At 33.2% G+C, this 24,453-nt stretch overlaps 1 protein-coding gene across 1 annotated transcript in view; it reads right to left on the bottom strand.

Annotated features, from left to right (window-relative positions):
- Window positions 1–226: 226 nt before the first annotated feature.
- LOC106639015 (uncharacterized) overlaps window positions 227–24,453 on the bottom strand; it is a 75,499-nt gene continuing 51,272 nt past the window's right edge. The window contains exons 3-5 of the mRNA XM_089589965.1: window positions 17,407–17,465; window positions 9,618–10,264; window positions 227–283 (exon numbers count right to left, since the gene is read on the bottom strand). Of these exons, the coding sequence (XP_089446091.1) occupies window positions 275–283; window positions 9,618–10,264; window positions 17,407–17,465 (715 nt within the window). The 3' untranslated portion in view covers window positions 227–274. The remainder of the gene's footprint in view (window positions 284–9,617; window positions 10,265–17,406; window positions 17,466–24,453) is intronic.

A 24,453-nucleotide genomic window follows, 5' to 3' on the forward strand; every position in this document is an offset into this window, starting at 1 on the left:
ATTGGTGGTGGTGATGAGAATGCACCAGAGCCGATGGGGATGGCTGAGTCTGAGTCATGGGTGCGTAAAGCCAGCTAGGACTACTAGGCCATATGGCTGGTGGGCCCGGCGTAGGGTCCAGCATGGCTGCCGATCCATTGCCGATATCGGCAAAAGCGGTATTGCTGTTAATACAGCGGTTGCTACTATTGCTGTTGCTACCAGCAACGTTACTGCCTGATGTCCGATTGGAAGATGAGCCGCCAGCCTGCGAGGATCCTCCGCCACCCTCTACTCACATCACCTGCAAAATTCATAATAGATTCTTATTGGATATTACATTAGAGTTCATCGATTTTTTAGCACATTCATTAGTAGTTCAATCCCCTAAGTTATCTTTCAATGCAGAAAAAAACAAATGTTGTACTTTAACATACTAGAAGAACATAGAATTTTTTCAATATTTTTTATCAGCCGAATTTTCAAGAAAAATACTCCCAAAATTGCATGATTTAACAATGCTTTTATGGGCGAAAGCGATTATTTAGCCTTTGTTGCACAAATTTCGAGGCTAAAGATTTATTCATGATAAGAAACCAGTAGACAGTGGGTGCTTGGACACCCAAGTAAGAAGTAATACTTCTATAAAATTATAAGGCAAATAATATAATTAAATTAAATATAAGTATACTTCGTGTGAAACGATATTGTGTACAAAGGTGGTGCAATTATCGTTGGAATGAGTATACCTAAGTTAGTTGGGTGTGGTTTCAATAAATATGTTAATATCTAATAACAGAACAATTATAAACGATGTTTTGTGTCACAATACAATATAAACAATATGGCAGCTGGCCAGTACAAGACTGTGCTCTTTCATTGAATCTTCCGATGGTTTTAAAACAACTTCCTAAGAAAATAAGAAATACCCTTATAAAATAGCAGATCGTTCAACTGTACTATTTTTCACATGTTTAATTTAAAAACTTTGTAATTTAACATGTAACCATAAGCAAAAATCACTTTAAATTGGATTTATAAGATCTATTTAAAGCTCCCATTTTTTGTTTGTATGAAAGATTACTATTCGATAAACCTGTTTCATTTTCAAATAGATCTATAATTTTTTTTTTCTTTTCTTTTTTTCTAATAACACAAAAAAGAAGGGGTCAAGTATGCGTAAAAACGTGTATGTAAGTTCATCCTTATGAGAAAAAAAAGAAACAAACCAGGGGGTATAAATGGGTCATGGGACCCACGGTAAGAACGAAGTTCTTTAAACATCAGATGAGTATAAAGACACACAATTTCTCAGGTAACAAAGGGATCGCGAGACCCATAGGAAGAACGAAGGTCAATAAAAATAAGTACTGCATTCATGTAGTTCACTGAAACAAAAACTTGAAGAACGAATAAAAAAAAATGAGAAAATTTAGTTCAGTACTCACGATGGTTGAACTTCGTGAGTTCTGTATTTATGCATGACGTACTCACGAAGTTCAACCATCGTGAGTACTGAACTCAATTTTTTTTATTTTTTTCATTCGTTCTTCAAGTTTTTGTTTTAGTGAACTACATGAATGCAGCACTAATTTTCATAGAGCTTCGTTCTTCCTATGGGTCTCGCGATCCCCTTGTTACCTGAGAAATTGTGTGTCTTTATACTCATCTGATGTTTAAAGAACTTCGTTCTTACCGTGGGTCCCATGACCCATTTATACCCCCTGGTTTGTTTCTTTTAATTTAAAAAAAATTTTTTTTTTTTTCATTTTTTTTCATTCCATTGTATTTATTCGTCTTTTGTAATTTCATTTCATTTTATTTTCATATTTCATTTTATTAATTTTTTTTTTCACTTATTTTTTTGCAATTTTATAGCCCATTAATACATTTTTTGTTTTATTTTTATACAATTACTTAATGACATTGTGCCATTATTTGTTTATAAAATTCAAAATAAGTGCCTTAAAAACCATTAAAAAGATATGTAACTCGAAATATATTTATATAATGATCTTACATAATTCATTTATGATTGATTTAATAAATTACTTTATTTATGTAATTATGTGATATTATAACATAATTTGTTTGTCGAATTCGAAATAAGCGCCTTTAAAAACCATTGATACGTTCTTCAACTCTATTTTACATGTTTATTTTAATAATTTATTTATTTATTAAATAATTTATTTATAAAAGTAATCATTAGCATTATTTTAATGCCAAAAAAACATCAGGTTTCAAAAAAATCGGTTGGTATTTTATGCATCAAATGCATAAAATACTTACATTTAATGCGTAATAACGCGCCTTATTCTATTTAATCTACATAACCATATTTATGCTAATTAAATTTTTGTTTTTTTAGATTTATTACTTAGAAAACAAATACATAATTTATCATTAATTGAATGTATTATCAGTGAATACATATGAAAATGGAATATTACGAACCACACGATAAGTACAAGAAACCGAGATTCCGTAGTCGGCAGCGCTCGTAGCAAAGTGGGTAAGGTACCCGACTCGAAGACAAGAGGTCGAGGGTGCAAATCTCTTTATTGGAAAGTGTATTTTTTTTTTTTTTTTTTTTTTTTTTTCAGAATTGTAGAAGAAAAAAAATTTAAAGTCAAATAAAAATTATTGTGGGAAAATAAAATTACAATTGGTTTAAAAATTAATTGCTTGGGAGTGTGAAGGGCAATGGTGGACAGAGGTGTGCACTGTGTGCAGGAGAGTAGTGCGGCATGGTTGGCAGATACATGGTGGGGTGAAGGGAAGTGTGTAGGGAACTGTAGGTGAGGGGAACGGGGTAAGGGGGGAAACTTGTGAGGAAGAGACTTCCGGTAAGCCACTTCCGTTTCATCAAATCTGTCGGTTTTAAAATTCCAGCCCCCCGAGTACGCGACATAAAGAACTTCGTTCTAGTAATTTCCAGTGTTGAAGTATATATTTGCGCTCCTCCCACTTCTCTGAATTTTGTTCTCAATCACGAAGGAAAAATTGTGAAAGAAGAAAACGTAATAAAAATCAATTATTTCATTTAAACAGTACGGAAACTTTTTATTTATTTATGAAAATTCTGCAAAAATGTACAAAAAATTGTATGAACAATAATTTATTTATTTTAAAAGTAAAAAATTAACGATAAATAAATGAATGTTCCTATTAAAAAAAAAAGCATGTACCAAAAAAACACATTTTATTAAATAACTTATTTAATGTAAAATGAAACCAAATGAATAAAAACACAATAAATAAAAATTTACACTGAAAATAATTTACATTGAAAATAATGTATATTGAAAATAAGTTACGAACTGTAAGGTAAAATGAAGTAATTGATTTTTCTATATCGGTCTCACTCATAGCAGAGTGGGTACAAGGCTTGCTATATATTGTATATACGAAAAGGCAAAAATACCAAGAATTGATATATTTATAATAAAATTGATAAGAAACCATATAAAAGAAGTTATAACAAACAAAAATGGCCTTGTAAGTCTCTTATACTACCCCAACGAGTTATACCATCGGGACGCGCTAAGGACAGGCTTTGTCCCGCCGACTTCCTTCTTGTACTTAGACTTAAACAATTTTGTAATAAATAAAGTCTACATACCTATTTTATATAGATATCACATATCACATACATAAACATAACAATAAAAAAATATTGTATGACTCAATTAATATCAATAAGACAGACCTAAGCTACTCAACGAACATCTCAAAAATAGATAAAAATATTCTCAAAAACTTTAACTATTATAAGAATGAAAGCTGAAAGATGAGTTGAGAAAAAAAAAGAGAGTAAAGAGAGAAAAAACCTATGTAAAATGTATAAACAGTATCTGATTGTAGCATTTACCTTCTTCTCCTTCTTTATTTTGTTTTTCGCTGTTTTCGTGGCTTCGTTAGATTTTATTGATTAGTGTAAGTACCTAGTTTGTAAGCACCGTTGATACAAAAAAAAGTCAGGTTTCGCGTTCCTGACACTACAAAAATAAATAAATAAAACAAGGACCGCGCGCCTTGCGTATAGATAAGATAAAAAGACTGTATACCTGTTATATCGTTACAGCGAGTGTCTATATGACTATTCTATATAGCATTTAAAAAACTAATATGAATGTTTTTAAATATTTCTCATCCTTGTATGTATATGTATATGTCATCGAATCAATAAACATTTAAAAAATTTTTAAAAAAACAGGGCTTGCCAAGTGTGCAAGAGGATTGGTGGATCAATTCTCTTTGGGAATTGTTTTTTTTTTTTTTTTTTAGAAATTGGTTAAAAGAAAAAATTGATAAAATTTTAAATGTGTGGTGTGGTGTACTGGAGACCAGAAGTACGTCAAGAGGGGCGCGGCGAAGGGGGAGAGTCAAGCAAAATCCACTTCCGTTACACTTTTTCTGAAGGTCACCAATCTGAAATCGTTGATTTACTCCGTAGAGCAGAACGCGCCTATAAAAGTGTAACTTCAAAAAGTTCAAACGGATAGCTTAACTTCTAAGGAAGCTGTCAGCTGATCTTTTTACACGGAGCAAGACGTCTTTACAAAATTGCTTCTAGAATTTGTTAAACTGGAAATCATGATCTGAAACTTGGCCCAGCCCTTCTTAAGACTTCAAACTATAATGCTGATCAAAAAAAAGTTTGTTTTTCGAAAACTCATAACACACTTTTATTGACGAAAGTTGAGTCTCTTTTTACTTTTTTTAGGTTATTTTTTATCATCCAAACAACATGTTTTCAAGTTTTTTTACTCGAACTATCGGAAACAAGCTGATTTAAAGTATGTACCGTAATTGGTTCATAACATTTAATGGTTTAACTTTTGAGCACTGACGAGTTAAACATAGTTAAATTAACCGTGATGCAGTAGGCGGACATTTTCTTGCACGGTTAGTACAACTAACTTTAACACGGTGTCTTACGGGGGCCCCCCCTGGGCAACCAATTCCATGTAGTACAATGCATCATCTGTTAGTGCATTAAAAATGCGCATAACGCTTAAGGTAGTTTGGGCGGTTAGTACCGTACCTAGAGTAGGGTGCCATAAGGGCCCCAAAAAAATCAACACTTTTCGACGGTAAATTTTTCAACAAATATAGTTATTTCGATAAAACTAAAGTATAAGATCAAGTAATTGCCAGAAAAGTACCGTGAAATTATAACTGTAAAAATTGGGAAATGTTTCGAGGCAAGCCAGATGAATATTTCATACTTTTCTTCTGATTTTCTCTTAATTTAAGTCGTAGACCCTATATTTTCAAGAATTTAATAGATTCTTTGTAAAAAAATACACGAGAACTATTTTGAATTTTTGAGGTTAATCAAGTACTTCTAGAATTATAGCCGTTTTAAGGACAATTCCCATAAGACTGCATGTTAAGTTGGTAAATTTTCAGTATCGATTTGCGAAAAAATTAAGTGGTTGACCCCAGTATTTTTTTATCGCAAATGAATTTGGCATACTTTATTTATCTAATTCCAGAATTTCAGAGGTTTTGATCAAGCCGATAAAAATCGCCCAAGCCACCTTAAATGTAGATTTATAAGGCGAGAAAAGTAGTAAAAGTTAAAATTTGGTGACTTATGACTACTGATGTCGATAAATGAACTAGAGTACTTTAGTTTAATGCCTTGAACAAATTTTTATTAGCCACTATTAACTGTTAGCAACCGATATAAATAAAAGTGGCTTATAAGGCGGTAGGGGTCAGTTTCGTGGGGCTGTATGGGTCGGCATCGAAAGCAAAGCAGACGACTGATGAAAACGGCGACATGTAGTCAAAGTAGTATAGTTCGTTTGTTCTAACTTAGATTTAAGTTTATTTTGAGTTCAAACATAAGTTATTATGGTTAAGGCGTTCATTAGAAAGACAAAAAGACAATCGTGCAAAATGCAATCAATTCGGTAATAACTGAGGAGATTTATAGTTTCAAACAGCAGAAGGATAAGAATGAATTTATATACAAACCAAGTATGCAATTTTAATATTAAATTGATAATGCAGGGTAAAGTTTTAAATAATTACAAAAGGACTAATGGTTTCGATTGATTAAATAAGGAAAAATTCTTATTATTGTAATAATAAAATATTTATTGAAACCACACCCAACTAATGTAGGTACACTCATTCCAGCGATGATTGCACCACCTTTGTACACAATATCGTTTCATAGGCGGTATATTTATATTTATAATTACATTATCTGTCATATAATTTTATAGAAGTATAACTTCTTACTTGGGTACCCAAGCACCCACTGTCCACTGTTTTCTGATGGTCTTTTCCGGAACCCAATTCACGACACCGACTTAGGATTAAGAATGAGTTTTAAGATCCAACCCACAGTCTCAACCCAATGTATTTTAATAATGTAATATTCTGTAGCTATACAAGCCTTTAAGGACTTAATAAAGCTTTCAAATAAATACACTACGCTAGTAGGTGTGTATTAAAAAAAAAAAAAAAAAAAAAAAAAGGGCTATGAGCAAGGTCCATCACGGTTTAAATATTCTATAAGATTATTCGTAAGTATGAAAATATGATGTAATGTTCTTATACATATTCAATAATGCAATTAATAAACTTATTTAGAATATAAGAAAAAATAACAAGCTCAGCAAAGCACTACCAGAAGGATGGTGTGGAAATGTGCTAACAAATTATATAGATAAAATAATTATTTAGGAACTGGTGGAAAGCTCGGTGGAAAGTGGCTGGAGAGGGCTAGAACAAATTAATATTGAAGCGTTGCTAAGACAATGTGTCTAGAAATTATCAAGGGGTTGAGGGGGATTTTATAAAAAGTGTAAGGAGAGCTGAAAAGGGGGAAGGGGGTGCAAAAAATAATTTAACTAAAAATGATATGATTACCGATATAATTTTACCTCATTTGGTCATAAAATTGTGAGTTGGTGAAGAGGGGGGGGGGGAGCTTAACAAAAATTGAAGCCATTAATGATTACGTAAAAACTGATAGAATATTACCTTATTTAGAGGGTGGTCAAAGATGGGCTGAGGGGTGTGGAGGGAGATATGTGGAATGATTTTCTAAAGTCACCTTATAGTACAAGAAAATACATTAGTAGAAAGTTAAAATAATTTATATAGAATCCACATGCTTTTAGCATATATGTTGATAACATGGTGGAATTATGCGAGCAGTCTGGATAAGACTTATTTTGTCCTAAAAACTACCTTCACATTAGAAATATCTGCATAAGTCACTTTTAGCTAAACTGTATTTATACACATACATATATTACACCGTCGTAAGGAAAATTTTAACGTGCATGAGACTTTATATAGTTATTGAGATTGTATAGTATAATATGCTGGTATAATAATACAGTCATAGGGACGATTTTGTAACTTCTATACTCTCTACAGGCCTCTCGCAATTCAAGTATTTGTTCGCTCAATTTTTGCGTGTTTTAGAAGATCATCTTATATTTTTAGTCAATATTTACCTCAATATGTACGATGTCATATTTTTTCAAATTTTATTAGCTCAGTGTGAGAACTTCTCAAATATTATTTAAACATTTTATAGAATGATTTATGTGCTCCCTATGCAATGATATTTGTATTCAGTCTTTTTAGGTTAAAATGTTAAATAATATTTACTTTATACTATTTAAAATCTTACTGTTAAAAGGAAAGATATTTATATATTATAAGTTAATAATATTGCACAGATTACTGTAAAATCAAATTTTTTTAAAATTTTACTGTCAATTTATCTATGCTTACCAAATTACTATAGCTTACCAAGTCATTATAGTGACATGAGAATTTTGAATGTTACTCTTTTAATATTTAATAATTTTGAACAAATTAGCTTCTATTGATCTAATGTTAAAATGTATTTAAGAAATTTGCAACGTCAGTAAATATAGTGATTTAATTGTTTTAAAAGCTGATATAGTTCTATTGTTATTTCTAATTATTTGTAAAGTTTAACAATAATTTTATAAAACTACCAATCAATCTAAAAATATTTATAACTGTTAAAATAACAAATTTGGTAGGAATTTATCAAGAATTTCGGAAGCTTTTCTTGTAATCATTAGAAATTGTTCTTACAAATTGAGTTTATTTCTTTCAACTTATGGTTTTTATTTTTATGAAATTTAAGCTTCAGAAATAAACTTTCAATGTACTGTGAATTTTCGTTTATGTAGGAAGTAATATTAATACAACATCTGTCCCTATAATTACTGCAATTTTTGCTGATGAAAAATGAAGGAATAGCCTAGTATTTTGTATGTAAGTATTTTTTTTTAACTCTAGGACAATAAATGCAAAAAATTAAATTTTTTTAAATAAATGATTTGATAAATTTTAAGGTAATCACAATTTAGTTGACCTAATATGTAAAAAAAGTTAAATTTTCTTTATTATGAATGAAATTGGTCATAAAATAAAGTTTCTCAGTATTTCGATTTCTCACAGCTGAAAATTATTGAAAAATTGACCATGCAAAAAACGTTGTAATTAATAAATTAACACGATAGTACTTGGTGCTTTGAAAATGTCATCAACTTTAAAATCATTTAAAATTTTGTTCATATCAACTACTGTGTCCTTAAATAAGTTATATCTTATTATATTATTGGTATTTGAATCATTAAACAACATGAACCGTTTATTTCGCTAAATATTTATTTTGATGAAAATTATTTTGAGACTTAGTAGTCTAAGACTTACCGTTTGATTGTTCTACAGGTTTATTTATTTAATAATTATTATTATTTTTTTTTTCAAACATTGAGTTCATAATCACAAATCTAATATTCTGAAGTGTTAACAGATTTTATTGATTTTGTAAAATAAATAATCCTATTTAGTTAACCCACTGACAGCAGCTTCAATAATACTTCAAAATTTACTTTCGATAAATTTTTTAATTTTTTCTAAAACTTTTTGACGAACAAATTAAACCAAACTTAAAAAATTTTAATGCATTCTCTTTTTATTTCTTGATGTAGCGATAAATACATTTAATACTTGGTATAAATGAACAAGACCTCTTTTTTCAATAGCATCTTTACTTTTTTTACAAATTTATATTGTATGGTACAATGATTTAATTTTTAGTTCCAAGTTTCTTTCGATGTTTTCTCTTATAATTTAGTCTTTTATTTTCTAATGCATACATATCACAATGTATGCATAATGAATTGTGAGATCAATCGACTACTATAAAAAAATTTTGATTACTAGTTGAGTTACTTGAAACAAAAATTATTAATTTGATAAGTTTTGTTTATTTTTTTTTCAAAAAACTAGATCTGTTACTTGGTGGGCAGAACGCGCAGAATGGTGAATTAAAGTGAAAATTATCAAATGTTTTGCACGCTTGAAATATTACAATAAACGTACTTTAAATAGTTTAAACTGATTAGATGACAACTCAAAAGCTAAAAACCAGATAAAACGCTTTATTTCGAAGGGAAAGTCTAACCGGCCAAAAATAACAATTTTTATAGAACAGAATTATCGAAGCGTACTAATAGGGTAATATCTGTAGGTATTAAAAATATAACCAAATCATACAATGATGCATAATTTTTGGAATCGCATCTATTTACTTGTAGTGCTTATATCACACTCACCTGAAGTATCTGACTGGCTTCAAACGCTGTGCCGGGTAAGAGGATGACGGGACTACTGACGTGGCCGCTCTCGACGCAGATCATGTTGGGAAATTCATCATCACCAAAATCTGGTATCTCGCGAGCCTTTTCCTGCCAAGGATTCCACACAACAGTGTCCGGGAAGTTGTACTTCTGGAGGCGCATCTTGCGACCGGAAACGACGTTAGTGATGATGTGCTCGGGCTGAGTATTCTGGTAGATGCGGTCCGTCCACTCGCAAACAGTCACTACATCTCGGCCTTCCTGGTAGATCTGATTATCACGCGTTTTGTCGATAAACGTGCAGCCATGCAGACCCGTCACCTGGCAGCGTTTGACATCCGGAACTTTGAAGTACGTGTGTAGTAGGAGGTTGAAGCTGAAAGTGTGCTCTTTACTTGGGTTGTACACCCCGATGTTGAAATGCAGCTCTTTTTCGCGCAAAATCAGTCGGTAGCTCAGCCTGAACGGGTAATTCCACATCGAGCGGGTGAATTCGTTGTCTTGAAGGGAGAAAATGGCTTCAATATCGCCGCTTGGCAATCGCTCTGGGCACTTTTCCACCGTCCAGCGGCTTATTCGCGCAAATCCATGCCCTGGCCCAAATGTCCATGCCCCGAATTGAGCTGCACAACAACAACACTCTATATTCCGTTCAATTATACTTAATAGGGTCTCCAAGTTCGGGTTTTATTAATAAAAATAAAACTATGTATGAAAGTATGATAAGCAATCAATGTACACGCAGAAAAGAATTACAGGAATTTTTACCGTAAAAGCAACGGTAATCCTGTGATAATTTATCATTACGTAAATTTTTACCGTGGATGTTCATGAATTTTTACCGTAGTTTACAATAATTTTTATGGTAACTGCAAAATTTATCCAAAATTCACTATAATTTTTACTGTATGGCAACGGTAAAATTTCCCCTGAAAGTGCATATAGCTATAGGCTGCAGGGTCACGTGGGCTGTAGGGAAGGGTTGACCAGACATCTACTGTAGTGGGCTATATAACCTGTATGAGAGAACGAGATAGACGTAACATCTGTATTACCGAAATCAAGGTACAGATGAATGTACGGGTATCTTTTATGAATGGCTATAAGCGAAGGAGTACTGCATCATGTGTCCAACGATTCGTTAAGTACCAATTCTATTAATGCAAATATCCCCACAGATCTACAATTTGTAGGTTAGTCCACGCTTTAGCAGACAACTGATCAGGTGCTCGGCCTTCCCCTCCAGCCAACGTGACCTTGCAGCCTATATCTCTATATGCTCTTTCAGGGAAAATTTTACCGTTACCATAAAAATTACTGTAAACTACGGTAAACATTCACGAACAATTACGTTAAAAATTTACGTAATGACAAATTATCACAGGATTACCGTTGCTTTTACGGTAAAAATTCCTGTGATACTTTTCTGCGTGCAGTGAAAAAAATTTTGATGTGGTTAATATTGTATATGAATGTTTATTTGATGTAATAATGCATGAACATTTATGTATTTAATATTATTTTTATTATCTGTAAAGGCACTACATCCTTCCAGAATTAATTTAATTATATTTGTGTCTTCGATGAATATTTTAGAGTTATCAAGTTCACTCAAAGTAGTGTTCTCATCTCTTAGAAAAATAAATGCACTTATTATAAATACTGCAAGTAGTTCGTAGTTCTATAAATGCGTACTATTGAATGATAAACGTTACTTTCAATGGAATCATATTTAGGTATATAATAAAGTAATACGCGTAATAGAATTTAATTGTCAAAATAGTTTAATTACCTTAAATGAATAGAAAAATATTAATCAAATACCTATATGTTACTTTGGTCTAGTTCATGAAATAAAACTTTATTTCAATTTTTTTTTTTTTTTTTTTTTTTTTTTTTTAATGTAAGGAGGTTTAGTGGTTTTGTCCAATAAGGTAAATAGGTGCTGAAGGACTCTCATAAGGTGCCGTATTATGGTAGTGGATGCAAAGTAGTGGTTTGATTACTGAAACATTTAATATTTAGGTATGAGTTCTTAAAGAGGTTTATACCTACTAAAGTTTAGTACCAAAGATGAAGTTTAAAGGTGTGATTAACATTAATTAGGTTTCTAGGAATCAGTATCAAACAAACGTCGCATGGAAAATATTACTGTTTTATATATTGAAATATCAGAAACAAGCCACGTGTCATTTAGAAGATATTCTTATTTACTTAAAATTTTACACGCTTTTATTGTATCTATCCAAGTAAGCTGAATACAAATGAATTTTTTTTCATGCAGAGAGTGGATACTTTTGGACTACGACTTTTTTAAATAGTCCTATGGAAAATTGTTAAGTCATCAGTATTGATTATCGAACCTTTTTTTGATAAAAATGGGCTACACATTTTTAATATGACAAACATAAATTTTAATCGAATAGCAGTCAAATATAAGATCTCATGAAAGGTTATTCTAAGATTTAGATCGCAATTTTGAGAAAAACTTCACTAAATCGTAGAATGTCATTGTGTTACGTGAGAAGACAAGTGGACAGCAACCGATGTTTGTTGGTTCTATGTGCATTCAGCATAAGAGCTGTACTCGTACTTATTAATGTTTGTGATAAATGCCTCTGAAATTTTTCAGCGTTTTAAAGAAAACGGGAGTTTATACAAATCTTTTTAAAGTTTTTCGATTTTCCTATAAGTTAAAAAACAAAGTTTTGACTTAGATTTTATGAAAAATAGTGGTGGGAGCTGAGTAACTAAACGTCCGTTAAAAAATGATTACTTTACAGTTAAATAAGTAAGTTACTAAATTGCGTGAATCAGGTATCAAAATTATCGAAAAATTTTGTCTTTTCTTAAGTAAAGTTTATGTAAGAAATATATAAAATTTCCGTATCTGTAATAATAGTTTAAGTACATAGGGCTCAATTACACATCATTTTAACACACCATGTTAATCATACCCAAATGTTCTGTAATATTCGTATAAAATATGATTCGTAAATACTGCAATCGTCTATTTAATTTTTAACAGTACTGTTTATTTATGTTTGAACTAATTTTAAATATAACGCTAATTTCCAGCTCTGAAAATTATGATTTCCGATGGTGTTTTTTTAAATACTTCTGATCAAGTATTGGCAAAACGAATCTTAACCTTAAAAATTGTGTCTTATATCACTAAAGAAAAAAATGTAACTCTTAATAATTTGAATATTGAATTCAATAACGCATATTACCAAATACGCTCGAACTACCTGACTTCACTGTAGTTATTTACGTAACAAGTGCGGAAAAGACGATTTCACGCACGAGTTGCGTACAAGTTTTTTCCGCCCTCGGGTGGTTTTGGGAGGCTGGTACTTACTCGGGCAAAAAAGCAGTTTTCCGATACTCGTTCGAAAAGTCTCCTTTACGAACCTCGTTACGGACCTCGCCTTCGGCTCGGGCCGCAAACCTCTCGGTTCGCAAACAAAGACATTTCAAACTTGTAGGAAAACTACTATTTCGCAATAAGTGTGCGGAGAATAGGTGTTTTCCGCACTAATATTAGTGTGGAAAATTGATTTTTCCATAGTGTGCGGAAAAGGTGTGTGGAAAAGGTTTTTGTCGCACACCTTTTCCGCATACTGTTGCGAAATAGTAGTTTTCCTACAAGTTTGAAAAGTCTCTGTTTGCGAACCGAGAGGTTTGCGGCCCGAGCCGAAGGCGAGGAACGTAACAAGGTTCGTAAAGGAGACTTTTCGAACGAGTTCCGGAAAACTGCTTTTTCGCCCGAGGAAGTACCAGCCTCCCAAAACCACCCGAGGGCGGAAAAAAATTTTTTTTGTATATTTTGTAATGTGCGTTATTAACTATTTTTGTTTATAATACTCAGTTTTCAAAAAAACTTAAGTAATTTTGATTTGAAGGAACTCAAATTTTATAGATATAATTTTTAAATAAAAATTTACAGTGTCTATTAAAACAGGTTTTATAAATGTGACAAAAACTCCTTGCACTTAACCACTAAATTATGAAAAAAATTTGTCTTTTGTTATGTAAATTGATGTCTTACGCAGATCTGTTTCAACTACTTAAGAATTGTGAATCTTATTGGATTAATTAATTCATTTTTTATTTTTCCCATTTTTCTAATTCTCTAAAAAAATTAAATTAAATTGCTTGTGGTTGATGTAGTTAATAAATCTATTCAAACATATTAAGGTACATTCATGAACAATAATCATGGTAAAAATTATGATTTATATTTAAATTTTATAGGTTAAGAACAACTGAAGGCATTTTCTATAAATCTAGTGTGAATATAATAGAGAAGTTAAAATATGAGGAAATCCATTTAAAATATCATGTTTTTGTCCCTGGTCTTTAAATGAATATTTCTTGAGGCACACCCGTCACATCAATACAATCGATAGATTCTATTTATTTTACTTAACTGAACAACTTTGAATGGAAAATAAACGGAATCAGTAAGACTGTTGATTGCAAAGTATGTCTGTTAAAAATTTAACACACAATAGTGGTGTAAGGTACAGTAGGGTATAGTGCAGTAACGATGAGAAGTGCAGTTAGACGTAATACTGCTCAATATTAAGGTGGCTCATCACGATAGTGCCGTATCAAGCAGGGGCACCGGGGTGGCTTTTCTATAAATTATAAATTTACTGAATATAAACCAATAAAAAGACAGTTAGTGGTTTGTGCCATGTCTTATTCATGATTTATGAGCAAAAAATGCGAAAAAATTCCGTAATTGAAAAAAGTTACTATTGATAGGGTATCGAAAAAGCTGCGTACGTCCCTATCCAAGCAGACGAACTCGCGCGTGTGCCTCAGCTCCAGCACCTGTCAACTTTCTTATACTTGTTTTGTGTGTATTTTTTTACCACTAAATATTAAATTAATGCTTGTAAAAAATGAATGCTAATTTTCAATGGAAGCATTAGTTAGTGATTTTTTACAAACAGAAAACACAGAATCACTTCATAACGCTGTGGAAGATGTGCGAGTTCTCAGAAATTTGTTAGTTAAATTAGGAATAAGTGATGATATTATAAGGGAAAAGTCTCAAAGTATTTCTTATATTTTGAAACAGAAAAACGAAGAAGCAGCTGTTTCTTTGAATAAAGCGTCTTTACTAGAGTACAAAAATAATATTTCGAATGGGATGATGCTGAAAATGGCTAAGGCGCAAGTAAATAAATCTATTTTAAATGAAGTATTTACGAAAAGTGGAGAAAAAGGACTAAGGCTTTTTCTAAGCGAGAATGTTGGAGAAAAGTCACGGGTGACTACTAACACAAAAGTATTAGACAAAATAAGCCAAATATTTGTTTGTAATGAAAAGTAAAGGATATTTTATTTGATTGGAATTTATATTATTTATGGCGTTATTGCTATGTTGTCATCAAATGAACAATTAATATAAAAGTTTTATATTCAACTATTTTTTATTCAACCTATTTATTTAAATTATTGTTATTTAATATTTTTACACAAAGTTTTTGCAATAATATGCGTTCAAAACTGAGCATGACATTCCAGTTTTAGATGTAAACAATATTTTTACAATTTTTTTGCCCACATTCTTATATATGACATTTGAATCTCCCGGGCTAGCGCCAAGAATCAAAATTGAGGTTATCCTGCGGTTAGAACTTTCAAGACTTTATATCTTTTTGTTTTTACCGGTAATCTTGGACTTTCGCGATTTTGTTAGAAAGAGGATTATTTAAACTACTTGCTCTCAGTTTCTGGAGACTGTGGCCCGACTTTTAGCCTACGAAATCTAACACTTTCGGTGAAAAAATCAGACTGCTCCATAAGACCAATGCTAAAATTTCAAACTTTCAATATGATTATTTTTCGATTTTGGCCGGCAACATGCCCTAAAATTTTAACTGTACATCCGTTTAGTCATATTTTAACATAAATTTTAATTTGGGTGCAATGGCTCGACTTTCAAAAATGTGATGAGCCACCTTAAGTACAAGTAACTGCAAAAAAAATTAAATTGAACTGAGCAGGTCAGTATTTATATAAATTATCGCCATTTCTATCATCATACTTCAAAGTTATCCGACAAATATAACAAATAATTGAAATTTCTTTTAACTTGTAATATTCGAACTTGTAATATTCGACTTTTCTAAATTTAATCAGAAAGTTATTTGTCATTAAAAGCGACATAGATGGACTGAGAGTGCTGCGAATAGTACTTCCATCTATATGTGCTGTAAATTTGATGATACATATGTATCAAATATTGCTTGTTATATAAGCGGTAATGTTGCATGAAACTTTTACTGAAATTTTTATTCGAATCGATAGATAAAATGGATATCTAATCGTTAAAATGACATATTTCTAGTTATAAAATAGTAGCTTCTCGGATATATTACCACGAACTAAGAATAATAATATGTCTCACTATACCTTACTTTATCTTAGCCTTCGTGATTCAACGTTAGAAATTGGTATATGTATTTTGTAGATATGTTATATTAGTTAACAATAGATGAATATACTTTCTTATTAAACGTTTATTAACATTGCTGTAGTCTAGTTATTTTAATATGAACATTTTAATGTTCAAACGTATGAATAACTCACTTGAACTCAAAGTGTGCACTCTAACAAAGCCTTTATTTGAAATAACTATTAAAAGAGCTTACGAAGATATTATTACTTTTTTTTTAAATGAAGTAATACTGACGATTGGCTCAAGGTTCATTTGAGTACCCGTTAGTATTGACCCCAGGCGACTCTAAGCTAATATAAATTCTATATGCAGATATGTATTTACATTATAACAATTATTTAATGCGTAGATTTTATGGTTCTTGGGTTATAATGAAAACAATTTAAAAATTTACATAAATGAATAAATATAGGTGGATCTTTCCACCTTCAGTGTTTTCTCAGTTTTTGTTTGCTTATTTTATATCCATCTGTATTGCTTATCACACTGGGAGAAAAAAATAGTGAAAATTATATAGAAATTCCAGCAAAAATTACCATTCTGCACAGTAAATAGGATGCAAGCTGGCAAAAAAGAAAAAAAATTTTATTTTTATAGTAAATTTTACTTTCCCGTATCAATTTTTTTAATGTTTTAACCATAATTTTTACTTTTAGAACAATAATGTTAACTGTTAAAACAATCATTTTTACTGTTAAAGATAATAACTTTTTCCTTTTTTGCTAGCGTGCATCTGGTTTACTGTGCGGAATGGTAATTTTTTCTGGAATTTCTCTATAATTTTTATTATTTTTTTTCTCTCAGTGCGTTTTAGCAGTACAACTTTCTGCGAAAATGTTGAATTTTACGAAAAGCAACAGTAATTTATTATTTAATAACTCGTTAAAAAAATCGTAAAAAGTGTGCGCTACATAAATATTCAGCTAAGAAAATTATTTTCGCGTTTACTTCATTTTGATTACATTTCTGCAAGCACTATTATTACTGATTTAATATTTACGTATTTGCAGAATACAGAGCTTTCTTAAGAGCAAAGTATTAATTACAAAATTTTTAAATCTTATCAAAGTAAATTTTTATTGTATCTAATTTTACGTGTGGTGTAGTTACAATTCTTTCTTTAGTGATCAATGCATTTTGTTAGTGATTAATGTTAGCCATGCCTTATATTCAACAGCATAGGTTTTCTTATTAATTCGGCAATTTATTTTTTTAGAAAAAGTACGAGTATTCAAAATTTTTGTGTTTGATTAGAGTAGCTGTTTCATCGTGTAAAATTATACTTACGAAAGACGAATGGGATCCCTCCTCTTATGGCCTTCTTTCCATCGAAAACGGCTTGCTTGCTAAAAAGAAAAAAAAAAAAAATAATGATCTGAATTATAATTTTTTTTACATATTGTTGCATGATTCCTTAAAACACATAAAGTATTTTAAAAGAAATTTTAAATAATGATAATTAAAAATACGATTTCCTAAGGTATCAGAAAAAGGCTGTCGAACCGTTTTTTTAAAACTGTATGTTCTCTAAGACGAATTAAGAAGTAACGTATTCGTGAAAACATTTTTTTGTATCTGTTGCATAGAAAGTGAAAAGGATCTCTCTATGCAGTAACGTGTAACCATCAATGCCAAGACCCATTCTTTTAGGCCCCTTGTAGTTTTTGAAAAAAAGGAACTATGAAAAAAAAATTTTGTTTTTAACTTCATAAAACTTATTTTGTAGATCATCTACTTCTGAAGTCAGAAGGTTAACTTAAATTCAACTAAAATTAAAACTTAAGAGGATTTAATGTTATCATCTATTAAATTATAGCGCTACGACAAGGATTTTTTCCAACACTCACTGTAAATTTCTGAGAAAAATTATAAAAAATGGATAGAGAGAATCAAAGGATTTTTCAAAACGAGTTCTGTAAATCTAATCAGAAGCATCTTTTTTCTACCTTCCAGAAGTTAGTCGAAAAGGTAATGGTATGTCATTATTTTATGTTACGGCTGTATTAAACAAAATTGTTATGCATTAGTTTGTGATTAGTACAGACGTATTCGCTACACGCCTGTCATTTGGCGCTACTTGTCACTTCAACATGTATTCTTATGAGAATGTAAAAAACTTTAATTTTGGCGATGGCAACCGCTTCAACCGAGCTCGGCTATCTTACTAATATATAAAGCAAAGTCGCTAAAACCGTTGTAATCGCTAACCGCGAAAACTACTGAACCGATTTTGCTGAAATTTTGCACACTGATTCATGATACTTCATAGATGGTTTTAGTATAGTTTTTATCTTAAAAAATTTAATAACAATAGCAATAAATGAGCTCAAAGTTTTGCAAAAATACGCCAGCTTTTCACTTTAGTTCAGTAAAATCCGCTAGGTGGCGTCGACATAAAATCGAAGCTACCTGCAACATAATTAAATAAGTGTGGTTATAATAGGCCGGAGCGTATCGATAGCTGTACAGTCGAGCTTCGGCAGCTCATCAAGCTGTTCAGAGGATGCTGGTGATAGTCCTGCAGCTGGGTATCCCGGTTACGGACGACACTCTTCTCCAAGGGGGAAGGGACCTAAGTGTTCCTTCACCCTGAATCTCGACGAGTGTGATCAAAGAATAATGAATTACTTCCAACCGATGCCGTCTCTGCCAGAATACCAGGAGACACATTTAGCCAGAGTACAATCTGCACCAACTCTTCAGAGTTGTGTGGCAGTCCCACCATCCCACCTGTTGTAGTTAGAGAATTTGTGGCTACAAATGTAAGCAAGGAAAAACAGCTCTGAGGGTCACGGGAACCACAACGGCTTTCTTCTTGGTCGACGCGTCCCCAACGCGCTTACCCACATGTTCCCGTCTAAAGATGAGCAATTGAGCAGTTGGTTATCCGGGGAACGACCCGAGACGAGATATTCTTTGGTCAGCGGCGTATCTCCCTCCATCACAGTCTCTGTACATCGAGACTCCCAGGGTAAGAATCAAGCAACCCGCAGCCAGCTCTTCATCATCAGGAATAATAATGAAGAATAGCCTGGAAGTTTCACCACTGGCGCTTTTTAGGGCCATTATAAGTATTTACGTTCCCTACTTAACCATCAATTTCATCGGTTCTTTTTAGGGGCCACCTAAGTGTAAACTACCTTGCCAACAAATACATTTTTATTACCATTTCCGAAAGCGATTCGTCGACTAAAAGACTATATTAAATAAAGACGGGCACTATTAAACCAAGTAAGCTATTCACTAGCAGACGTCACCTGCGGAGTTGTTCTTCGCAAGGCTGGAAAACCCGGTGACCGACGACTCTATATTACCCTCTCGACTCTAAGCATTCAACCAGGAATCACTGATCCTCTCCAAGGTCTGCGCTGGGCAAACCTATAACAGCTATAAAGGAAAAAAAACTTGAGCCAACGGGACAGCCTCCACTGGACAAGTATCACTAACCAATCTCCCCATCTAAGATCACCAAAACAACTGAATCTGAAAATAAAAAAGGTGCTTTAGACACCAACGTCTTCGACGTTATACCGGGAGACGTTGGGAAAGAGCACTACAACTAGCCCCAAAGCTTCGGACTTTGTAATTTTTCTCCCAATCAGTCTGGGTCTTCAACAGTAAGCCAGAGAAGATCACCCTGAGGTATCCAGGTCACAATTTCTGTTAACTGCAGTCAAGAAAGAGTTAACTTAAGAAGCTCACCGGTCTTTTTTAGGGCCATCGGACGTCGAACTACCTTGCCAACAAATGTATTAAAATTAACAAAGTTGACTGAAAATAGCCTTTAGGGGTCATAAAAGTCGTAAGCATGCCAATAGTCGCAAAAGGGTATATTGGAAAGAAAACTTCAAATGTATCTAATGAATACAATTTGAGGCGTCAAGAAACTGACGCAGAAAATTTATCGAGATTGAAACAGCAGCGTCAAAATCGACAACTTAAGAGTCCATTACGTGAGAGATCAGCTTTCCATTGTACCCTTACAGCAATCTCTGAAATCTTTAAAGATCCTACTTCAGATTTTTAAATAAGTAGAAAATGTATTTCTGTTTTTGTGGCAATAAAAATGTTGGGTTTAAGGTCCAGGACTTTGTTGCTCTGGTAATAAAATAGTGAGATATGAGAAAAAACAATTTTTTTTTAATATAAATTTTTTGGGGGTTTAAAATCTTAACAGCTTAAAAAAATAGCCCTTGCCGTGAATTACACAGAAGAAACTGTAAATCAACAACTTCTTATAGCCATCGATTATTTTATGGCATAAATTTTCAGCATAATTATTTTTTTGAATTTTCACACCTTATTATTTGACCAAATAAACTATATGGATTCCGAAAAAATATTTTTTAATAAGAAGATTTTTGTTCTGAGATGTATCGGGAGTATGTGTAAAATTTTCTAACTAAAAATGTTTCACATTACATGTCAACACACTACGGTGTTTTATTTAGTAAGTCTCGGGCGAAGCCGAGACAGGGGGGCTGCTAGTTCAACTATTATCCATAAGATTTAACACAGAAAATTAATGACAATGAGAGCAGCACTGTAGAAGCGCATAGAGAATACATGATACTAAAAGTTGTTTTATTCTGATCTAACTTTGTGAAATGTAGCGTAATCTTCATTCAAAAATATTTCTTTTGAAAGGAAAGTGAGATGTATGAAAAATTAAATTTTTGTCTTTGTTACAATTTATGTTATGGTAGTGACATGTTCAAAAAATGTATACAATTCATTGTAAAAAATGTTGTTCTTGATTTTTATTCGTGTGAGTAATAGTTGCTAACACTATGTATGGGAAATCCTTCCCACTGATATTCAAGCATAATCTATTACATGCAATCTCCATACGTGGATATATTTTTCTAGTATACGTATTAGTGATAGAAATATTTCGTAATTTAGTCAGAAAGAACAGTAAAACTTATTAGGCGTACGTAAAATGTGAGAAATATACATGAAAATAGAAGGTTCTCTTCAGGCTAGAAAAAGAGTGTAGGGTTTCAAATATTTCATAACAAATATTATATATTTATTTACTGCAAAGAATCAATGAATCACTTAGTTACGTTTATCTGAGATAATGCTTTATTGCTAAACCACAATAACTCCATAATTATATTGCTTTCAGCTGTGTTCTGTAAATTACATCTGAAAATATTAAATGATGTTGTCAAACATACTTTGTAATCACAGTATTTTTGTTGTTTTGACTTGTGTACGAGTCACAGTGTAGTGATACTGTTTCTCAATCGGTCACACACAATTCAAACCTACTATTATTCTTTGAGTACCTACCTACTATTCACTACTATTACATATTGTGTATCATTTGAGTGAAAAAAATGTATTTGTCATTGATATATGGCCATCCTCGTCAATTTTAAACAAAGGTATGCAATACCCATCCTTAATGTCTCATTTACATATACAACACAAGACGTACGTATAAAGCTAGGAAATTTACTTCTTGGAACGAAGGTAAACGGATTTTTGAAATATTGTCCGGTTTACGGGTTAAATAACACGACTTAATGATTTAGTTTTGCTTAATAGAGCCACTTCACCTAAATGGGCGAGGGCAACATCGGATGATCAGGTAGTACGACAACCTTCGAGAGCAGGGTCAGTCAGTGTCAGTAGCCAAGTTTGCCGAAAGTCGAGAGAGAGAGACGGTAATCGGCTCAGTCCATGGCGCGTTGTATCGGCACCTGAGCGCTTGCACCGTGTATTTATATAACAGCAGCCGAGCCAGGATCGCGGTTGCGTTAACGATTTTCCCCTTCCCCGCAGAGCCTCGGTCCGCTCGTTCGCGGCGGAGGCAAACTACTTTTTTACACTTGCGCCTCGCTCATTTTCTCTGTGCAAATAATGCTGTTTCGGCCCACGAGGCGCACAACACCGGTGTGCTCCTTAAGTGGAAAGCGCTCTTGGGTTCGAGCGAATGGTCCAACAGAGAGGTGTCTCTCGGGCGCGAGAGGAAGACAGGCCACTGGGGATAACGCGAAATTTCGCGCGTGAGACCTGAGCTGCTCTGCTTTGTGCCTGTAGTATTTTTTTTTCTTTCGAAAGACTCGGGCTTCGTTTTTAGGACGCTGTTTTTGCCGAGAGTCTTGCGCGTTGGGTAATGAAGCGGTTGGCTCTCGGGCGTAAAATTTTTAATATCTGTGTTTTGGACGAACAAAAAATTGCACCGTAATTTCTTTCTTTGGACTTGATTTTTGCGTTGCCGAGCTGCGCACGCGGGTACTTTGATTTTTCACTCGCTGCTTTGGTTCACAAGTATGTAGATGCCAGGTTGGGCCGTACAATATCTTCGAGCCTCGTTGAATTTTTTTTTTGCTACTACATTATTATTATTTACATTGAGTTATACCCTACGATCCATGTAACAATAACGTAAGTTTACCAAAATCAGTTTTCAGATTTATAATTTATACATGAATGGTAACTGTCGCAGATGTAATGATTATAGTTTAATTTGTCAAAAGTTAGGAGTTAACATTGTATTTATTTGAATTTAATCACTTTTATCGATATAATTCCAATAAATACAAAAAAGGGAACAAAATTACAAAAACATAAGCATCATTAAAAAAATTCGATGAACATTCCAACCAATTTTCACCACTTTTACACACCCACCCGTAACTCCTTAGTTTTACATAAAAACATGTGATGTAGTGATTCAGAGATAGAGAAAATCAGTGTAATATCTTCCAAAGTATCTCTACTGTGTCCGTCAAGAAGTTGTGAGATACAGAGGAGTACCCTTTTGGGACAAGAGCGTTCGATAGAGTTCAGTTGGCGCGCAGTTGACACCAAAGTCACATGTGGGCTACTTTTTTTTTATTGATAAGAAGGTCGAATAGGAAACGAGACCAAAGCTAATATCGCTGGGCGGTTGGCAACAGCACACACGTCGTTACGTATCTTGACGATTGAGCTTCGAGTAGAGCTCCAGAGGCCGCTTCGGTGATGGCCCAATACTTAGGCGATAAGAAAGCGTCGCGTCGTGTCTCTCTCTCTCTCTCCCTCTCTTTATCTCATTCTCTCAAAGACGCGTCTTCCCGAGGGGGAACAGAAAGGAAAGAGAGCTAGCACATAACGAGGGTGAGGCAAGGGCTGCTGGCCGTCTGACAGGCCTTGACTAATGGTTGGCCTGCATCAGCCGCGGGCACTGTTACCCTCAACGCTCTGTTACGCAGCGCGTGACTCCTTTCTCAGCCGGCCTTTTTCCTTCTTCTTCTTTCCGCCTCATCGTCTGCCTCTCTCTCTCTCTTTCTTCCATTCGTTCTTTCTTCCTGTCCTTCCTCGCTTCCTGTTCCCCCCCAGCATGCGAACTTTATCTGCGACAGCGTGCCAGAGGATCAGAGAGGCGTCACTAACGAAAGAACAAATGAGTTTTAGCGTTCAACGATTCGGAGGACAACCTCCACGACTACGATGATGCTGGTAATGATGATGATGATGATGATCATACTGATGATGATGATGATGGTGCTGGTGGTGATGTCAATGAAAATAATTAAAATAATAATTATAGTGGCGATGATCAGAGCTGGAGAGCGAATCTACATCTGATGTGGTCGGGGATCCGTGTAAAATCATTCGTTTGGATGCTCATTGAGCTCTGCCTCGTACTCCTGTTCGACTGATGGGCTAGGACATCACCAGCTCTGCTTTTATTACATTCATCTTGCCCGGCATGGTTGTTTGTGGTTTAAAAAACTAATGGGGCATGTGATAAAGCCTTTTTTCTACAAGAATTTAATTGGCTCAAACGGATAAAGCGGATTGTGGATTGCGAGCTAGAGAGACAACTTTATATTGATAGCTATAAGACTTTATTAATTCATCTCCTTTTCAAACAGCGATAAGATAATGGAGAAAATCTCTGTCACTCAGAGAAATTTTTTATAAATTTTATTGTAAATGTCCATAAAAATTACCGTGCGGAACGGTAAACGTGGGATTGTCACTCCGGACGTTTTACCTAACCTTAACAATTTTTACCGTTACGCCCAGTAAAAATCATCGGGCGTCCAACAAAAAGTCCCCTCACGACTCACGAGCCAAAGTTCACTGTAGGTAAAACAGAGACCACAGTTAACGTATTTGTTCTCAGTACGCGACAAAAAATGTTTTTTTTTTCAACTATTTGATTGTAGTACGCTACCACTTTACTCATTTTTTTATCAATTTTTTTTTTATTAATGTTACTGGTCAGACATTGTACCTTTTTCAATAAATATTTCTGTACAATAATTGAAATGTATCAATTAAATTTATTTAAAGATTTTTAAGATAAACTTATTTGACATTACAAGTGGA

This window comes from Copidosoma floridanum, unplaced genomic scaffold (assembly GCF_036245765.1).
Source record: "Copidosoma floridanum isolate Cflo_tuat_1 unplaced genomic scaffold, Cflo_Japanese_pri ptg000011l, whole genome shotgun sequence".
Classification (NCBI taxonomy): domain Eukaryota; kingdom Metazoa; phylum Arthropoda; class Insecta; order Hymenoptera; family Encyrtidae; genus Copidosoma; species Copidosoma floridanum.